Source organism: Tiliqua scincoides, chromosome 1 (assembly GCF_035046505.1).
Source record: "Tiliqua scincoides isolate rTilSci1 chromosome 1, rTilSci1.hap2, whole genome shotgun sequence".
Lineage (NCBI taxonomy): Eukaryota > Metazoa > Chordata > Lepidosauria > Squamata > Scincidae > Tiliqua > Tiliqua scincoides.
The window spans coordinates 226,120,516-226,134,131 of NC_089821.1; the positions used below are offsets into that span (position 1 = coordinate 226,120,516).

The 13,616-nt window shown below is 42.5% G+C and overlaps 1 protein-coding gene across 1 annotated transcript in view; it reads left to right on the forward strand.

The window, feature by feature from the left end:
* FAM120B (family with sequence similarity 120 member B) overlaps window positions 1-12,935 on the forward strand; it is a 34,003-nt gene extending 21,068 nt beyond the window's left edge. The window contains exons 6-10 of the mRNA XM_066611385.1: window positions 4,724-4,930; window positions 6,210-6,318; window positions 6,991-7,125; window positions 10,678-10,738; window positions 11,870-12,935. Coding sequence (XP_066467482.1) covers window positions 4,724-4,930; window positions 6,210-6,318; window positions 6,991-7,125; window positions 10,678-10,738; window positions 11,870-11,882 — 525 coding nt within the window. The 3' untranslated portion in view covers window positions 11,883-12,935. The remainder of the gene's footprint in view (window positions 1-4,723; window positions 4,931-6,209; window positions 6,319-6,990; window positions 7,126-10,677; window positions 10,739-11,869) is intronic.
* Window positions 12,936-13,616: the final 681 nt, after the last annotated feature.

Consider the following 13,616-nt stretch of genomic DNA (forward strand, 5'->3'; position numbering starts at 1 on the left):
GAGCATATCAACCCCAAACCACTGAGCTGTTTACTGTTAAATATTTACTGTGAAGCATTAGAGACATTTAAGAACTGGTTATTCTAGTTTTGTTCTCCCAGCAGATGCCCAAGTGGGTAAGAACCTCCCTCCTTTCAGCTGTGCTACCTTTGCTCCTACTTTGGCTAAGCAGGAAGGGCTTAGCTTAAGCTTTTGACTTTTTCCCCCAGAATACATCTTAAGTGTGTTTTCAAAATAAATGACACTTTGCATTTTGGCCAGCTGAGAAAGTGGGCAACGCTGTCATTGTTCCATAGTCTCTGGTGTATCAACTGAAGTTTCCACCTCTGTGAGGGGCTATTTGAACTAAGGTTTATCAACATGCTGCAACTTTCCACTCTGACTACCGTCTTAGTTCAAGACAATTGATGACATATTTATTTTTTTAGTGTACATTGAATACATTGATAGTCACTTCAAGAAATATCATTAGCAGTGGGAATATATACAAAATATAAATATTCTACATATGTGGTACTTCTTTTGGCCAGTGAAAAAAGACAACTCATTCCTGAACTAATGGATTATAGTGCTTTGTAACTTTGTTCTACTTTTGTTTTGCTGTTCTTAAAATTGCTTGTTTTCATATTTCATTAGACTGTTTGAGTGCTTGAATTGCGGTTAACGCCCTTGACAATTCCTATTGAAGGGAGGCCTAAAATGAAACACAGTCTGTCAGCTTTCAGAGGGATTGTCGTGTTTGTCTGTGGCCTAAAAGCCAACTTGGAGCGAAAGTTTCATGGAGTGCTGCACCATCATTGAAAGCTCCAAATGTGCTTTCCGGGAACAGAAGGCACTTCTGATGATGGAGCAGCGTTCCATAATACCTTAGGACACAAGCTAAACAGTCTTGTGGCACCCTTAAAGACAAACACATTTATTGAATCAAAAGCTTCTGTGGCCTGGAGCCCATTTCATCAGACGCATCACCTCATTCCTCTGAGGAAGTGGGCTCTAATCCAGGAAAGCTTCTTCTTCATAAGCGGCCACCTTATTTCTTGTTTTTGCTGCAGCTTGCACATGGGTGGTGCTAACTACTTTTACTATGAACATACCATTAGTAAGTGCATCTTAATTCTGAGAAGCAAAATAAAGTAGCCCTTACCAAAAATGCAAAATATGAATGTCCATTAAGTCTCACCTCAGCACTATAGCACGTCCCCCAAACAGCAGGATTATGTTGTTTGTCAGTCTGACTTCTCATGATACCAGCACCACTGGTAGCTGCTTTTAGGGAGTGTAACCAAGAACCAAGTCTGGAAAAAGGAAGGGATAATGCAAAACAGAAACTTTTTTAAAATTATCATTATTATCATCATCATCAGTATTTATATACCATTTTTCAATGGAAAGGTCACAAAGCATTTTACAGAGAAAAATCAAATAGCTAATGGCTCCCTGTCCCCAAAAGTCTCACAATCTTAAAAAGATGCAAAAGAACAGCAGCAGACAGCCACTAGAAAAGACACTGCTGGGGTGAAGAGGGCCAGTTACTCTCCCCTTGCTAAATAAAAGAGGAGCACCCACTCCTGGAAAAGTGCCTCTTACCCAGACAGGGGTTATTTATAATTATATTTATACACATTTATGTATAAATATCCATAATTTCATAGTAATATTGAAATTATTAAACATTTATTATTGCATCATCTTTAAAAGCAGAGTGTCAGTTTGTTTCTTTAGATTTTTGAGGTGAGAAGATTGAGAGAGCACAAGGCGCACAAGAAGCATTAAGCGCATGCAAAAAGTAGAGAATATGAGGAAGGGAAGGGGCAATTCAGAAGCACTGCTCTCAGACCAGAGTTAATCCCACCCAGAACTTGCCTCCATTTCTTTGTTGGCAGATGTTGCCCATGTGTCCTCTTGCACAAAGGGACAAGAAGATAATTCAAGAGCGCATTAAAAATCTAAAATGCTTCCAAACTTCGTGATCAAAAGCCAGATGTTTTTTCTTGTAGGCCGCTGCCTTAACCCAGTAAGTTCCTTAAGCACCTTGGTGTCGCTATCAGTCTGCTGAGTCATGTGTTTATTAGAAAGCACTCATTACACTTTCTGTTTTTAACTATCTTAAGTTTTTTAAGTTATTTAAATGGTGATGCTCACTATGGTTATCGTTTTCCACCAAAAATTAAAGAGATTATATACTTCATAAGTGTTCAGTTATTAGTAAACTTGTTACCAGTGATCATAGCCCATTCCCAAAAACCATGGATTCACTTGTAGCTCTCATTCATCATTCACTTGTAGCTCTCTATATGGCCTCATGACCATAACTGCCTATGCACCCTTGGCTCAAGGGATACCTGTTATCAAGTGACTCAAGCAATCACGAGTCTTTCCCACTGAGAGCCCAGTCCTATTCACCTTTCCAGCACCAGTGCAACCACAATGCAGCCTCGATGTAAGAGAACAAATGTTCAAATACCTTGAAGAGGCCTCAGGACTGCACCTACACCGCAGGATGCAGCGTACACCCTATTGGCACAGCAGTACCAGCACTGGAAAATTGGATAGGATTGGGCCCTGAGTCAGCACCATAAGACAATTCTTTGGGAAAGTCCCATGCAATTGGCCCTATTCAAGTGGCTGCATCATTCAGACACAGGCCCTTGCTACGTGGGATCACCTCACGGAAAAAAATGAAGTACACCAGCCATACCAAAGTGAATAATTGAAACTTTATATTTTGCCAAGAGGGAGATTAAAATTTGACTGTATGCCCTACATACACTTGAACCTAGGGTTCTATTACCACCTCAACCCCAAAAGGGCAGTGTCATGATTATAATTATTTATAATGTCATTGCTGAACACGGTACTTTCTGTAGAGTGAAAATACAGGTCCCTGCCCCAAGCGTCTTACAGTCTGGATAATGACACAAAGGGGAAAACTGGAATAGGAAGCAGGATGACAGGAGAGCCAAACGACGGAAGTACATTCAATTGTTTTGAAATACTGTACATTTATTTAAACTTACAATCAGGACATGGTACTAGAGTGGCTAAAATGATTCAGTGGAAGACCAGTGAGAGAGAGGTTGCAGTAGACAAGGAGAGAGATGGCCAGAGTGTGAATAACCAGGTGACAGATGAGGAAAGGCTTCATTCTTGGTGTATTGTGCAGGGCGAAGTGGCATAATTTGATGACAGACTGAACATGGGGACCCCCCTAAAAAAAAAAAAGAGGAATCAAAGATGAAACTGGTGCTTTGAGTTGTTCCAAAGGGTGGATGACATAGACATTGTGATATTGTCAGTAGATAAGAAAAGAGTGTGCGGAGGGGGGCAAGATAAGTTCAGTTTTCAACGTACTAAGCTTGAAAAGAAAAAAAAGAAAAATCTAATCATATTTAGCCTATTTGAATTAATCACAGGGTAACAGGCAGTATGCTTTTTACACCCTTGTGTAGAAAAATACGTATATTAATTTTCCCTCCTGCCTAACAAAAGCAGTCGACTTCTCTTGGCTATAAAAGCAGAAAGTTGAGAACCATCCACTTCATTGGTATCTGCACTGCAGGAGTGGCACCTAAAATTAATGGGACTGTCGGTCATTAGTAATGAAGTCATCCATCAAAGACAAAAGGAAAACACCTCACAGCAAGAGCTGCCAGGTGGGACTGCATCTTGGCTCTCATACTGCCATGGGCTACATGAGACACCGTTCAAAAGTATTCCAGCAAAAGCAGCTTGCATATAGGTGGTAGGATGCCTCTGTCACTGCCACTCCCTTCACCCCCAGTTCCTTGTCTTCTTTTCTGTTCTCTTGGGAGGCCACTGCAGCTGGCACCGCACAGCCTCCTCAAGTAGGCAGCCACACACTGAGCAGGTCCTCCATGTTGCACATGTTTGGTGTGGCTGATCCTGTGAACTAACAACATGGCCATAGCTGTGGGGGGGAGGGTGGACTTTGACGACCTCATGATAATCAGTCTTTTTTGTGCATTTTCTGATTTCAGGAAAGTTTAGTTCTTTCGTTACAAAGATACCAAGAAGACACAAGTGTCATTCAATCTAGTTGCTCAATATAGTGTAATCTGATCCCCTTTCAGGGTTTTGAGTGCAAAAATACTGGTGGACAAGAACTTGCTTGTTAAAAATGATCAACTCTAAAGTTTTGTTAAAGGTATTTAATACATTATGGAAAGCACTGTTAGACCTATAAGTGTTTGCTCTATCTGGCCTCCCTCCTCCTTCCAGTATATCCTTAGGCTCTCCCCACCATTGCTAAACGTATGACTACAGGCTTGCTAGGTGTGGAATCTTAGAATTCTGCTGCATGGATTATTTTCCCCTTCCATTGACCTTGTAATTCCATTTCTGGGTCATATACTCAAGATGTACTTGTCCACACCTTTGTGAGGATTAGAAGGATTTTTTCCTCTTCCTTCTCCTGTATAGTGTGGCAATAGTAGCAGACCCCTGCGAGATAGATAGAGCCACCAACACAGGTGACCACATCTCTGATTCATTTTCCTTCCAGCTCAATTTGGTGGATGTGGAGTCATTGTAATATTTATTCCCATGACAGCCACTGAAATTGTTCCAGAATTAGAGATATTAGAGCCAGAAAAGAGTCTCTGTGGGGGGGAAAAATGTTCTAGAAACTTCTTCACCTATACCATGTTTGTATTGTTAAGCACAAACAGTTACTAATTTTGATACGTGTATTTTATTTGAACAGCTTTCCCAAATTGATTCAAGAGCTGTACAGCTTGGCTCCCTCTTCATTCGTGGCCTGGCCACTTTGGTTATGGCCAACAGCGCTTGTGGCTTCCCCTTTAAAATGGAAGACTTAATGCCGTGGTACTTGTTTGATGGAAATCTTTTTCAAGAAAAATACCAGCAGATCCATGGGAAATGCCCTTTGCATGAACTCTTGGAAGGCAATGTGAGTACGACATGTCAAAATTGAAAGACTTGCCCAGATGAAGAGAACCAAAGAGAACACAAACTCTGAACGCAAAATAAATGCAAGCTGACAGAAAGAGATGCAGAAAAACAATATGAGAAGTGTATGGCTAAACATCAAGGCAAATAATAAAATTTTCTTTAAATACATCTTGCTCAATGGGAAGTAAATCTTGCCAAAGTAGAAGTGATGCTGTGCCATGGATGCACTGGCATCCTGATGCATGCCATAGAAGTGCTGTGCAAGGGGCATATCAGACACTGAATAGAGAAGCAGTAAAATCAGCTGACACTTCAAAGGGAATGCATTGGAAAGAGCTTTTCCTGAATGGAACTTATTTCTGAATTAATATTGTAGGAATATCTTAACAATTGTGACTGGCATTACTGGATAATAAAGAGCTACATTAAGTGCTGTATGGAACCTCTGTTTGAATTCCACTTCCAGCTAATTGTAAAAGAATAATGTCCTAGAAATGCTAAACGTCTCTAGTGTGGAAGCATCCCTGGAATGAAGATGGGCTACCGCTAGATGCTGTTGGCACCAGGCTAGCTCTGGGAGTCTCCTTGGAAGAAGGGATCATTTGTTCCCTTTCCCTGGGTAAGGCTGCCGTGGTGCCAATGGGTCTACTCGCTTCTTCACCTGCCTTTGAGTGGGTGCAGAGTTGATGAGGCTCAAGCCTGGCTGCCTGGTTCAGGAGGGAGGGCCAGATCCTCCCCTCCCCCTGCCCATTTCCACCCTCCCCTGCCCTGAAACATCTCAGTGCCAGGTGGCGGCAGAACTTAACACCAGCTGTTCCTGAAGCATCCTCTTCTGGCACTGGGCCCAGCGCTGGCAGCCCCTCCTCACTGGGTGCCACAGACATGCCTTAAGGCACATTTGCAATAACTAGAGCTGGAAGTACAAGTGTAGAGCCAGTGCTGGACCAGATAGGATTGGGACAGTACTCTGGGCAGTGGTAGAGGATGCTTCCACTCACTTTTCCATTCCCTGGGCATCTGGCAATTGGAGCAGAGTGGGTGGCAAGCTTGCCACAACTGCTGAATTTCCTGATCAATGCTGGAGCCAGGCCATAGTGTTCATTGTGGGTGGGATATAACCTCTCAGGGGTTTAGATTTTGAACTATGGTTAGTTTGCATTATGGTTTTCCTTTATGCCTGAATTGAACTTAAGCTCAATTACTTATGCTAAGCATTTCAGTGAGGCTTGTCGAAAAAAGAAAGTATTGCCTTTGTTTTCATTGTTTCTTCTCTGCAGGAATCTTGGATTGCAAAATTTCAGAGTCTGATGTCCATTATACGCAATGCATGCTCAGCGAAAGGTAGAATAATTCAGAGCAGACGGCGAGATAACAGATTTATGACAGGTAGGCATCGTGTTGGTTCTGCCAGGAACTGCATTGTGTTGACAGTATTCATCACCTCTAAGTGGGTCTAAAACATCCTCTGGTACTTTGCCAAAGCAGTGAGTGCAGGGAGAAACTGCTGGGTGTATGTGTGTCACAAAAGCTTACAAATTATGGAAAGTTCAACAGTTACATTTTTGGGAGAACCTAGTGCAATATGGTGTCTATATAAACTGCATGTTGACACAAGAAACAAAAAGGCATTGCCAATGATGGGTCTACGCAAGTATTATTTCTATGTTATAAATTGCAAGTGCCCTGCATGCGCGTAGGAAGCCTCGATTGGCAATTCATGTGGCTCTTTGCACATGACAGCATACATACAGGTATATATAATTTCCTACATGTGAGCAATGTCTGTGTGGAAAACTCATCAAATGTGAATCTTCTCTAAGCATATCCATGGTAACCACAATCTTAATTGCTTCTGTGCTTTTAAAAACCTGTACCGTAGTAATTAGATGCCTCAGTATTTTCCTGTGGCTCTAGAATAGTGATGGCTTTGTGAGCCAACACTGCATAGTCATTTGTATATAAATATTTTCAGCGGCTGTGGAAGTGGGAAATAAGACATTCAAGTTGCCTTTTTGTGAGTGCACGTTCAGTAACAAGAGAAATACATTTCCTTTTCAGAGAGACGCGAAAGAGGAGGGCATCCTCACTTTCAGAACCCGAACAGAATTCAGTCTCAAAGTTATCATCAGAACAGGGGAGGCCACTGGAGAAGCCCCCAGCCACCTGCATATTGGGCTGAATCCCAGTCTTCAGGTACAAAGAACTCATGTTATTGATGAGCCATTGGCAGTAATTCTGAAATGACTTGCTTATAAATCCTCTCACAGTTTTTTGTGTTTTTTTTTAATGTGAAGTATTTATTAAGGACTTGTTTTTAACCCCTGGCAAACTAGAGTACTTATGCAATGAAATGCAAGTGTAGAAGAGGTGTAGGCTCATTTTAATTATGCAACAGTGACAGAAAGATGTAATTACAATATCACCTTCCATTCTTTCTCTCTCTCTCTCTCACCACAGACACACAACACACACACACCAGATTTTCCTGTTTGAGCAGAAGCGTTCTATATTTACTTTGTGTCAGTTTCTTAAGGAATTTCACTGGCATGTCTGCTGATTGCCTGTGGTTTCAGATTCTAATTTGTTCCTCAGTTCCATAAGGCATGATTGATCTTTTGTGCAAGATCCTTTTTTAATGGTTCTTGGACATACTTGAAAGTGAGCTGACAATCGCAGTGAAGGTTTTTCCCCTTTCAGGCCTGAGTTTTTATTCAGTGTTTCAATGAGACAATTAAAATATCACACTTAATCGCCTGTAATTTTCCTCCATCTTACAACCGCAGCTTGGCAGCCCTATATTAGTCCTCCTGTAAACATCAAGCTTGGAGCATCTATTAATTTATCAGCTGAAACGAGAAAAGTTGACTTTGCCATTTGAAACAACTGTGTTTCTAGCATTTTTCTTTCTCCATGCAGTCCGTGCTCGGATAATTTAGAGGACTGTAACAGAGCAGGGTGAGAAAGCAGGTTGGTGAAGCATTGCATGAAGTGTAAAGGCCTGCACAAGCAATCTGTTACATTAACTGAAGCTCCTGATAGACGGGAGACTAAAGCTGCAATCTTAACCTCACTTTCCTGGGAGTAAGTCCCATTGAACACAATATGACTTACTTCTGAGTAGACCTGGTTAGGATTGTGCCATGAGCTGCTTCCTTCCTTCCTGGGAGCCCTGAACTTCTCTTTGCTCTTTCTCCTCTGGATGAAGTGATAGAGGCAGATTTCAGAGGAAGTTCAATGTCTTCTGATGGTGCCTTCTGCCCATGAAGGAAGCAAACAGTGCAGAAAATTTGCTCAGAGGATTGGGCCTCCCACTCCCTCTGCTGACTAGAACCCTCTAAATGAGGGAAGTGTTTGATCTTCTAACAGGAAGAAGTTGAAGCTGCTTCACATTCTTCTGTCCTGGGACAGAGGCGCTGGGGGGGGGGTGTACAGAGTTCCCACCCAGTTCATTCACACGCTGTAATAATAAGCACTTCACATGTGTTGTCCTGATGTAGTCCATACAAAAACCCTGCAAGGTGAATCATTATTGCCACATTGCTCCTGGGGAGCAGAGGCTGGGAGGGAGTTGGCTTGTCTGAGTTCACCTACTGAGCTCACAGAAATGGTGAGATTTGAAGCAGGGAAAATTCCGATTTGCAGCTAGTTCTCTACACAACACCAGTTTCACTCCACCTTGTGATTAGTCCAGCCCTGGGCGGGGGGGGGGGGGTTGGATACTAATTGAAAATGTGATGACTTCCAGTTCACTGTTGGCTAATATTTAATCTTCCACTCCCTTGGAGAATCTGGCCAGTTTCCTTATCTCTTTCTGACCTTCCACAAATGCATGGCAATGTTTTAACATTTGGATGCACATTTGAACCCAGATCTGGGCTTCTGTGCAGTGGTTGGTTATGTCCTTGCTATAAATCTAAAATGCCTCTGAAATTCCTGAAGATGATATGAATAAACCCTTATTGCTAGATAATTCATAGCTCTGTTTGTGTGTAAACAAACATCTAAGACACTGCTATTGGATGTTCATGATGCTTTTTATTCCACTTCTTCTCTGCATTAATCAGAATTCTCTTTTTGTTTTAAATGTCAATGTTGTTGTTTTGCCATTCTTTTCTTTTCGCGCATTTCTTTTGCATCTTTTTGAGGCAGCAGTTCAGAATTTATGTCTACAGACAAATAGCAGCAAAGGTGTGAGTTGTCTGCTCCCCGTTTTGTCACTCCACGGTGGTGTTGAATTTCACAACTTATTGCACATTTTAATCCCTGCGCTGCTAATCAAGGCAGACCAATAGAAAGCCCAGCCAGTAGTAGGGCCTTTCTTCACGCTTTTGTAGCAGTTGGTTACAATTTTTTGTAATAAATGGAGAGGAAATATCTAAGAGCTATGAGAGGGGAGTGTGTTAAAACGGTGATATCATAATAAGGTACTCGGAGAAAGCATGTTGCTGAAATTTCCTACAGTCAGTTTCTTAAAGGTAAGTTAGGGCACAGTCCTAACCAACTTTCCAGCATCAAGGGAAAGGCAATGCAGCTTCGAGGTAAGGGAACAAACATTCCCTTACCTTGAAGAGGCCTCAGTGACTGCCACCCAATTGCAGGATGCAGTACATGCTCCATTGGCACAGCTATATCAGAGCTGGAAAGTTAATTAGGATTTGGGCCTTGATTTCCTAACGAGTTTATATGACACTTGTTAGGTGGCCTTGGCAAGCGGCTGTTTCTCATCCTAACCTGTTGCACAGCCTAGCCACAACTGCTGCACATGTGGGTGACTGTTCTTGTGCATGAAATACATACATAAGATACATACAGTGATCATTGCCATCATTGATAATACAGGTGTTTTTTTGTGTTTTTTTTGCTGAACTAAGGCTGCAGTCCAATCATACTTTTCTGGGATTAAGTCCAACTGAATTCAGTGAGATGTAATTCTGAGTTATTTAACTTTTTGTTGTAAAGGTTTACACCTTTTACAACTCTCCCCCCTTACAAGTTAGTGTTTAATGTGCTACAAGACTCTCCATTGTTTTTGCTGCAAGAGACAGGCAGCCCTATCCTAAGCTTCCTGGCGCCCGCTGGAACAGCGGTGCCAAACTGTCTACCATTGTATCCAGCGAGCACCGGAAAACAACCAGAGGTCACCTTGGGGGAATGGGTTCGCAATGGGGCTTCTCAAGTCTATGCTGGAGCAGAGCTCTGCTGATCCCGTCCCAGTTCCTTCCTCCCTCTGCCCTTGTTCCACCCTCTCCCCGCCCCCCCCAAGAGACCACACCGCCATCTGGCAGTTGCACTTACCCCTGGTGGCGAAGCATCCTCTCCCTGCCAGTGCTGGGCCTAGTGCCAGTGCTCCTGCTCACCAGGTGCCATAAATGTGCATTTACAGCACCTAGCACCGGCGCAAGGGCACTGAGCAGTGGGCCAGTTTAGAATTGGGCCCTAACATGGCTCCCCTTCTGGATGCTGCTTCTTCCTCTCTGTGGGCACCTAAGCATCAGGCCCTGGATCAAATGACGCTTTATAACCACTGGATGTTAATGATAAAGACCACATAGGTATTCTTTGCTCTTACCATTAGATTCCTGTGTTGTGTTGTGATATGCAACAAAGTTTGTTTGGGTACATATGAAAGAAACAGGGTAAGGATTGGTGAAACACTATATTTTCAAAACAGGTTAGATAATTCTCAAATACTGTGGTAGTTTTCTCCAGTTCTCTGAATATTAAAAGGCAATCTGTTTCCCTCAGGTTCAGGATACGCCTTTGAACACCAGCCTCGAAGGGAGCGTGGATTTCGGCTTGCTCCTCGGTAAATAAAGAACCATTTTCGTCTGGCTTCCCCCCCCCCATTTCTGTTTGTCCATGTTTTGTTACGATTTTCCCTTTGTCTTTGAGATTTTGTTTGTTTCTTTCTGTTCTTATTAGATTTTTTTCTTACTTTTATGTTGCTGATTTTATTATTATTTTACTGCTTACTGTTTATTATTTTTAACTCTTTCTGTCTGCTGCTTTTGTGAGTTAGTGTACAGGTGTTGCTTAGCACTGTTCCGACCAACGACAGTCTGCATATACAATGGTCTGTTGCTGGTTTACTGTAAAGCAGTTGTAAATCAAGGTAAATTCTTTACCTTGTTGTTGATGGTGTCCTTAAAAGGCCCCAGAGGCCTTCTAAGCCCACAGAAGCCACCAGAAGCTGTTCTAAAAACTGGAAGGCCTCCTAAGGTACATTCTTACACATTTTTCATTTAACAACAACATCACTTAAAGATGGGGTTACTAGAATGTAATCCTGTCATTGTGCTGTATACCTGTATTGTATTTATTGCTTTTATAGAGCTTTTAAAATGTTGTAAGCTGCCTTGGGTGCAGCTATTGGGGGGAGGGGGGAAAGGCAGTCCTTCATCAACCCATTAGTGACCTGACATCAGTTCAGCGATTCCATTGCCTCACCTGACTTGGATGAAAAAGAGAATAGTCCAAATCCCAAATGACCTTTTCCAGCAGTTTCATGTAGATGTTAAAAAGCAGAGAGGACAAGATGGAATCCTGTGGTGTGGCATAAATGCTACACGCCCAAGTAGTTCTTCAGCACCACACGATAGAACTGGCATTCCATCTAGGAGTGGAGCCACCAAGACACTATACCTTTGTTGCATTGCTTGCAGAGTTCTTTTCATAAGTATCCCATGAGAGATGGTATTGAAAGCCACTGAGAGGTCCAAGAGAATTAGTAGCATTGCACTTCCCCTTCCTTTCAGTGGTCATCCATTGGGGTAAACAAGGCAGGCTCTTTCTATGCCCAAACAAAGCGTGAAGCTGGATTAAAATGAATCCATGTAATTTATTTGATTTTGTGTAACATTTCAAAGACTTTTTTCTGTGTATATATTGATGGGTTGTTCACTTTAGCCTCATCACAGTTTGTTCTTTGTTCTTTTAGATGGCCCCGATGACTCTTCTTCTGAGCTGAACTGAATGGAAAGTGCATGAGCAGACAAGATGTTCTGATAACGTATGACAGATTAACCCTCAGAATTAGTTTGCTGTTTCACATTGTGGAAAGAGCAATTTAGAACAATAAATCTTTTTGAAATGACAGCTGTTGCACAATATATATATATACATATATTCTCAGGAATTAGAAGATGAATTAGAAGATGCTCCCTTAAGGCAAGTACAAATGTGTTTGGAAAGCAGCAATCAAAAAATAGCAGTTGGTCAAAGGACAGGATAACTGGTGTTTTATAGGGATAATTCAGTATTTACACTAATGAAACAGTGGAATGTTTTCTTAGCAAATTTGTTCACAGCCGACATGTGTACGCACTTGATCTCTGTTGCGTATATGCAACGTTGGGCAGAAATGGCTTAAACCTACAACTAGGTATCAGTCACCTGTGCACCTGTTAGTGTATATCCTATAATGAGAAAGACAAGCTAGAGACTGCCATTTATCTCAGTTCCTTGTTTTCTTTTCCTTTTTTGATTTTATGACTGCCAGTTAAGGCACCAGATGCTTTGAACAATCAGTATACGTTAAAGAGAGAAGCCACTAGTGATGTGATCAACTACAACACAGATAGGTTTTCAGCCTGCTGAGATATGGTGCTCTCTCTCAGGACATTACTAGGCTGCCTGTGATAAGAACATAAGAAAAGCCCCACTGGATCAGGCCATAGGCCCATCTAGTCCAGCTTCCTGTATCTCACAGCGGCCCACCAAATACCCCAGGGAGCACACCAGACCTGCATCCTGGTGCCCTCCCTTGCAACTGGCATTCTGATACATAGCCCATTTCTAAAATCAGGAGGTTGCACATACACATCATGTCTTGTAACCCATAATGAATTTTTCCTCCAGAAACTTGTCCAATCCTCCTTTAAAGGCATCCAGGCCAGATGCCGTCACCACATCCTGTGGCAAGGAGTTCCACAGACCAACCACACGCTGAGTAAAGAAATATTTTCTTTTGTCTGTCCTAACTCTCCCAACACTCAATTTGAGTGGATGTCCCCTGGTTCTGGTGTTATGTGAGAGTGTAAAGAGCATCTCTCTATCCACTTTATCCTTCCCATGCATAATTTTGTATGTCTCAATCATGTCCCCCCTCAGGCACCTCTTTTCTAGGCTGAAGAGGCCCAAATGCCATAGCCTTTCCTCATAAGGAAAGTGCCCCAGCCCAGTAATCATCTTAGTCGCTCTCTTTTGCACCTTTTCCATTTCCACTATGTCTTTTTTGAGATGCGGCGACCAGAACTGGACGCAATACTCCAGGTGTGGCCTTACCATCAATTTGTACAACGGCATTATAATATTAGCCATTTGTTCTCAATACCTTTTCTAATGGTCCCAAGGGATGCAAGGAGGAGACAGAACAGGGGGCAGGGAGGCTGCAGAATGGGTGAATCTTTCAGCAATGGTGCATGCTGGATCCTATCCTTCCTGCCCCCTTTCTTTCCTTGGACTTGCGCCAGCTAAAGAGCTGTTGCAAGTCTGCAGAAACCCATTGTGGAGTGAGAGGCTTATGGAGGGCTAAGGGGTTCTGAACCTCTTTTCCCCTTTAAAGCCTCCCATTCTGCACACACATGCCCCCCATTGGATACAGCGGGCTCATACACAGCAACACTTGAAAGGCTGACCCTATACTCAGCAGTAAGTCCCACGGAGTTCACAGTAGCATTCTCCCA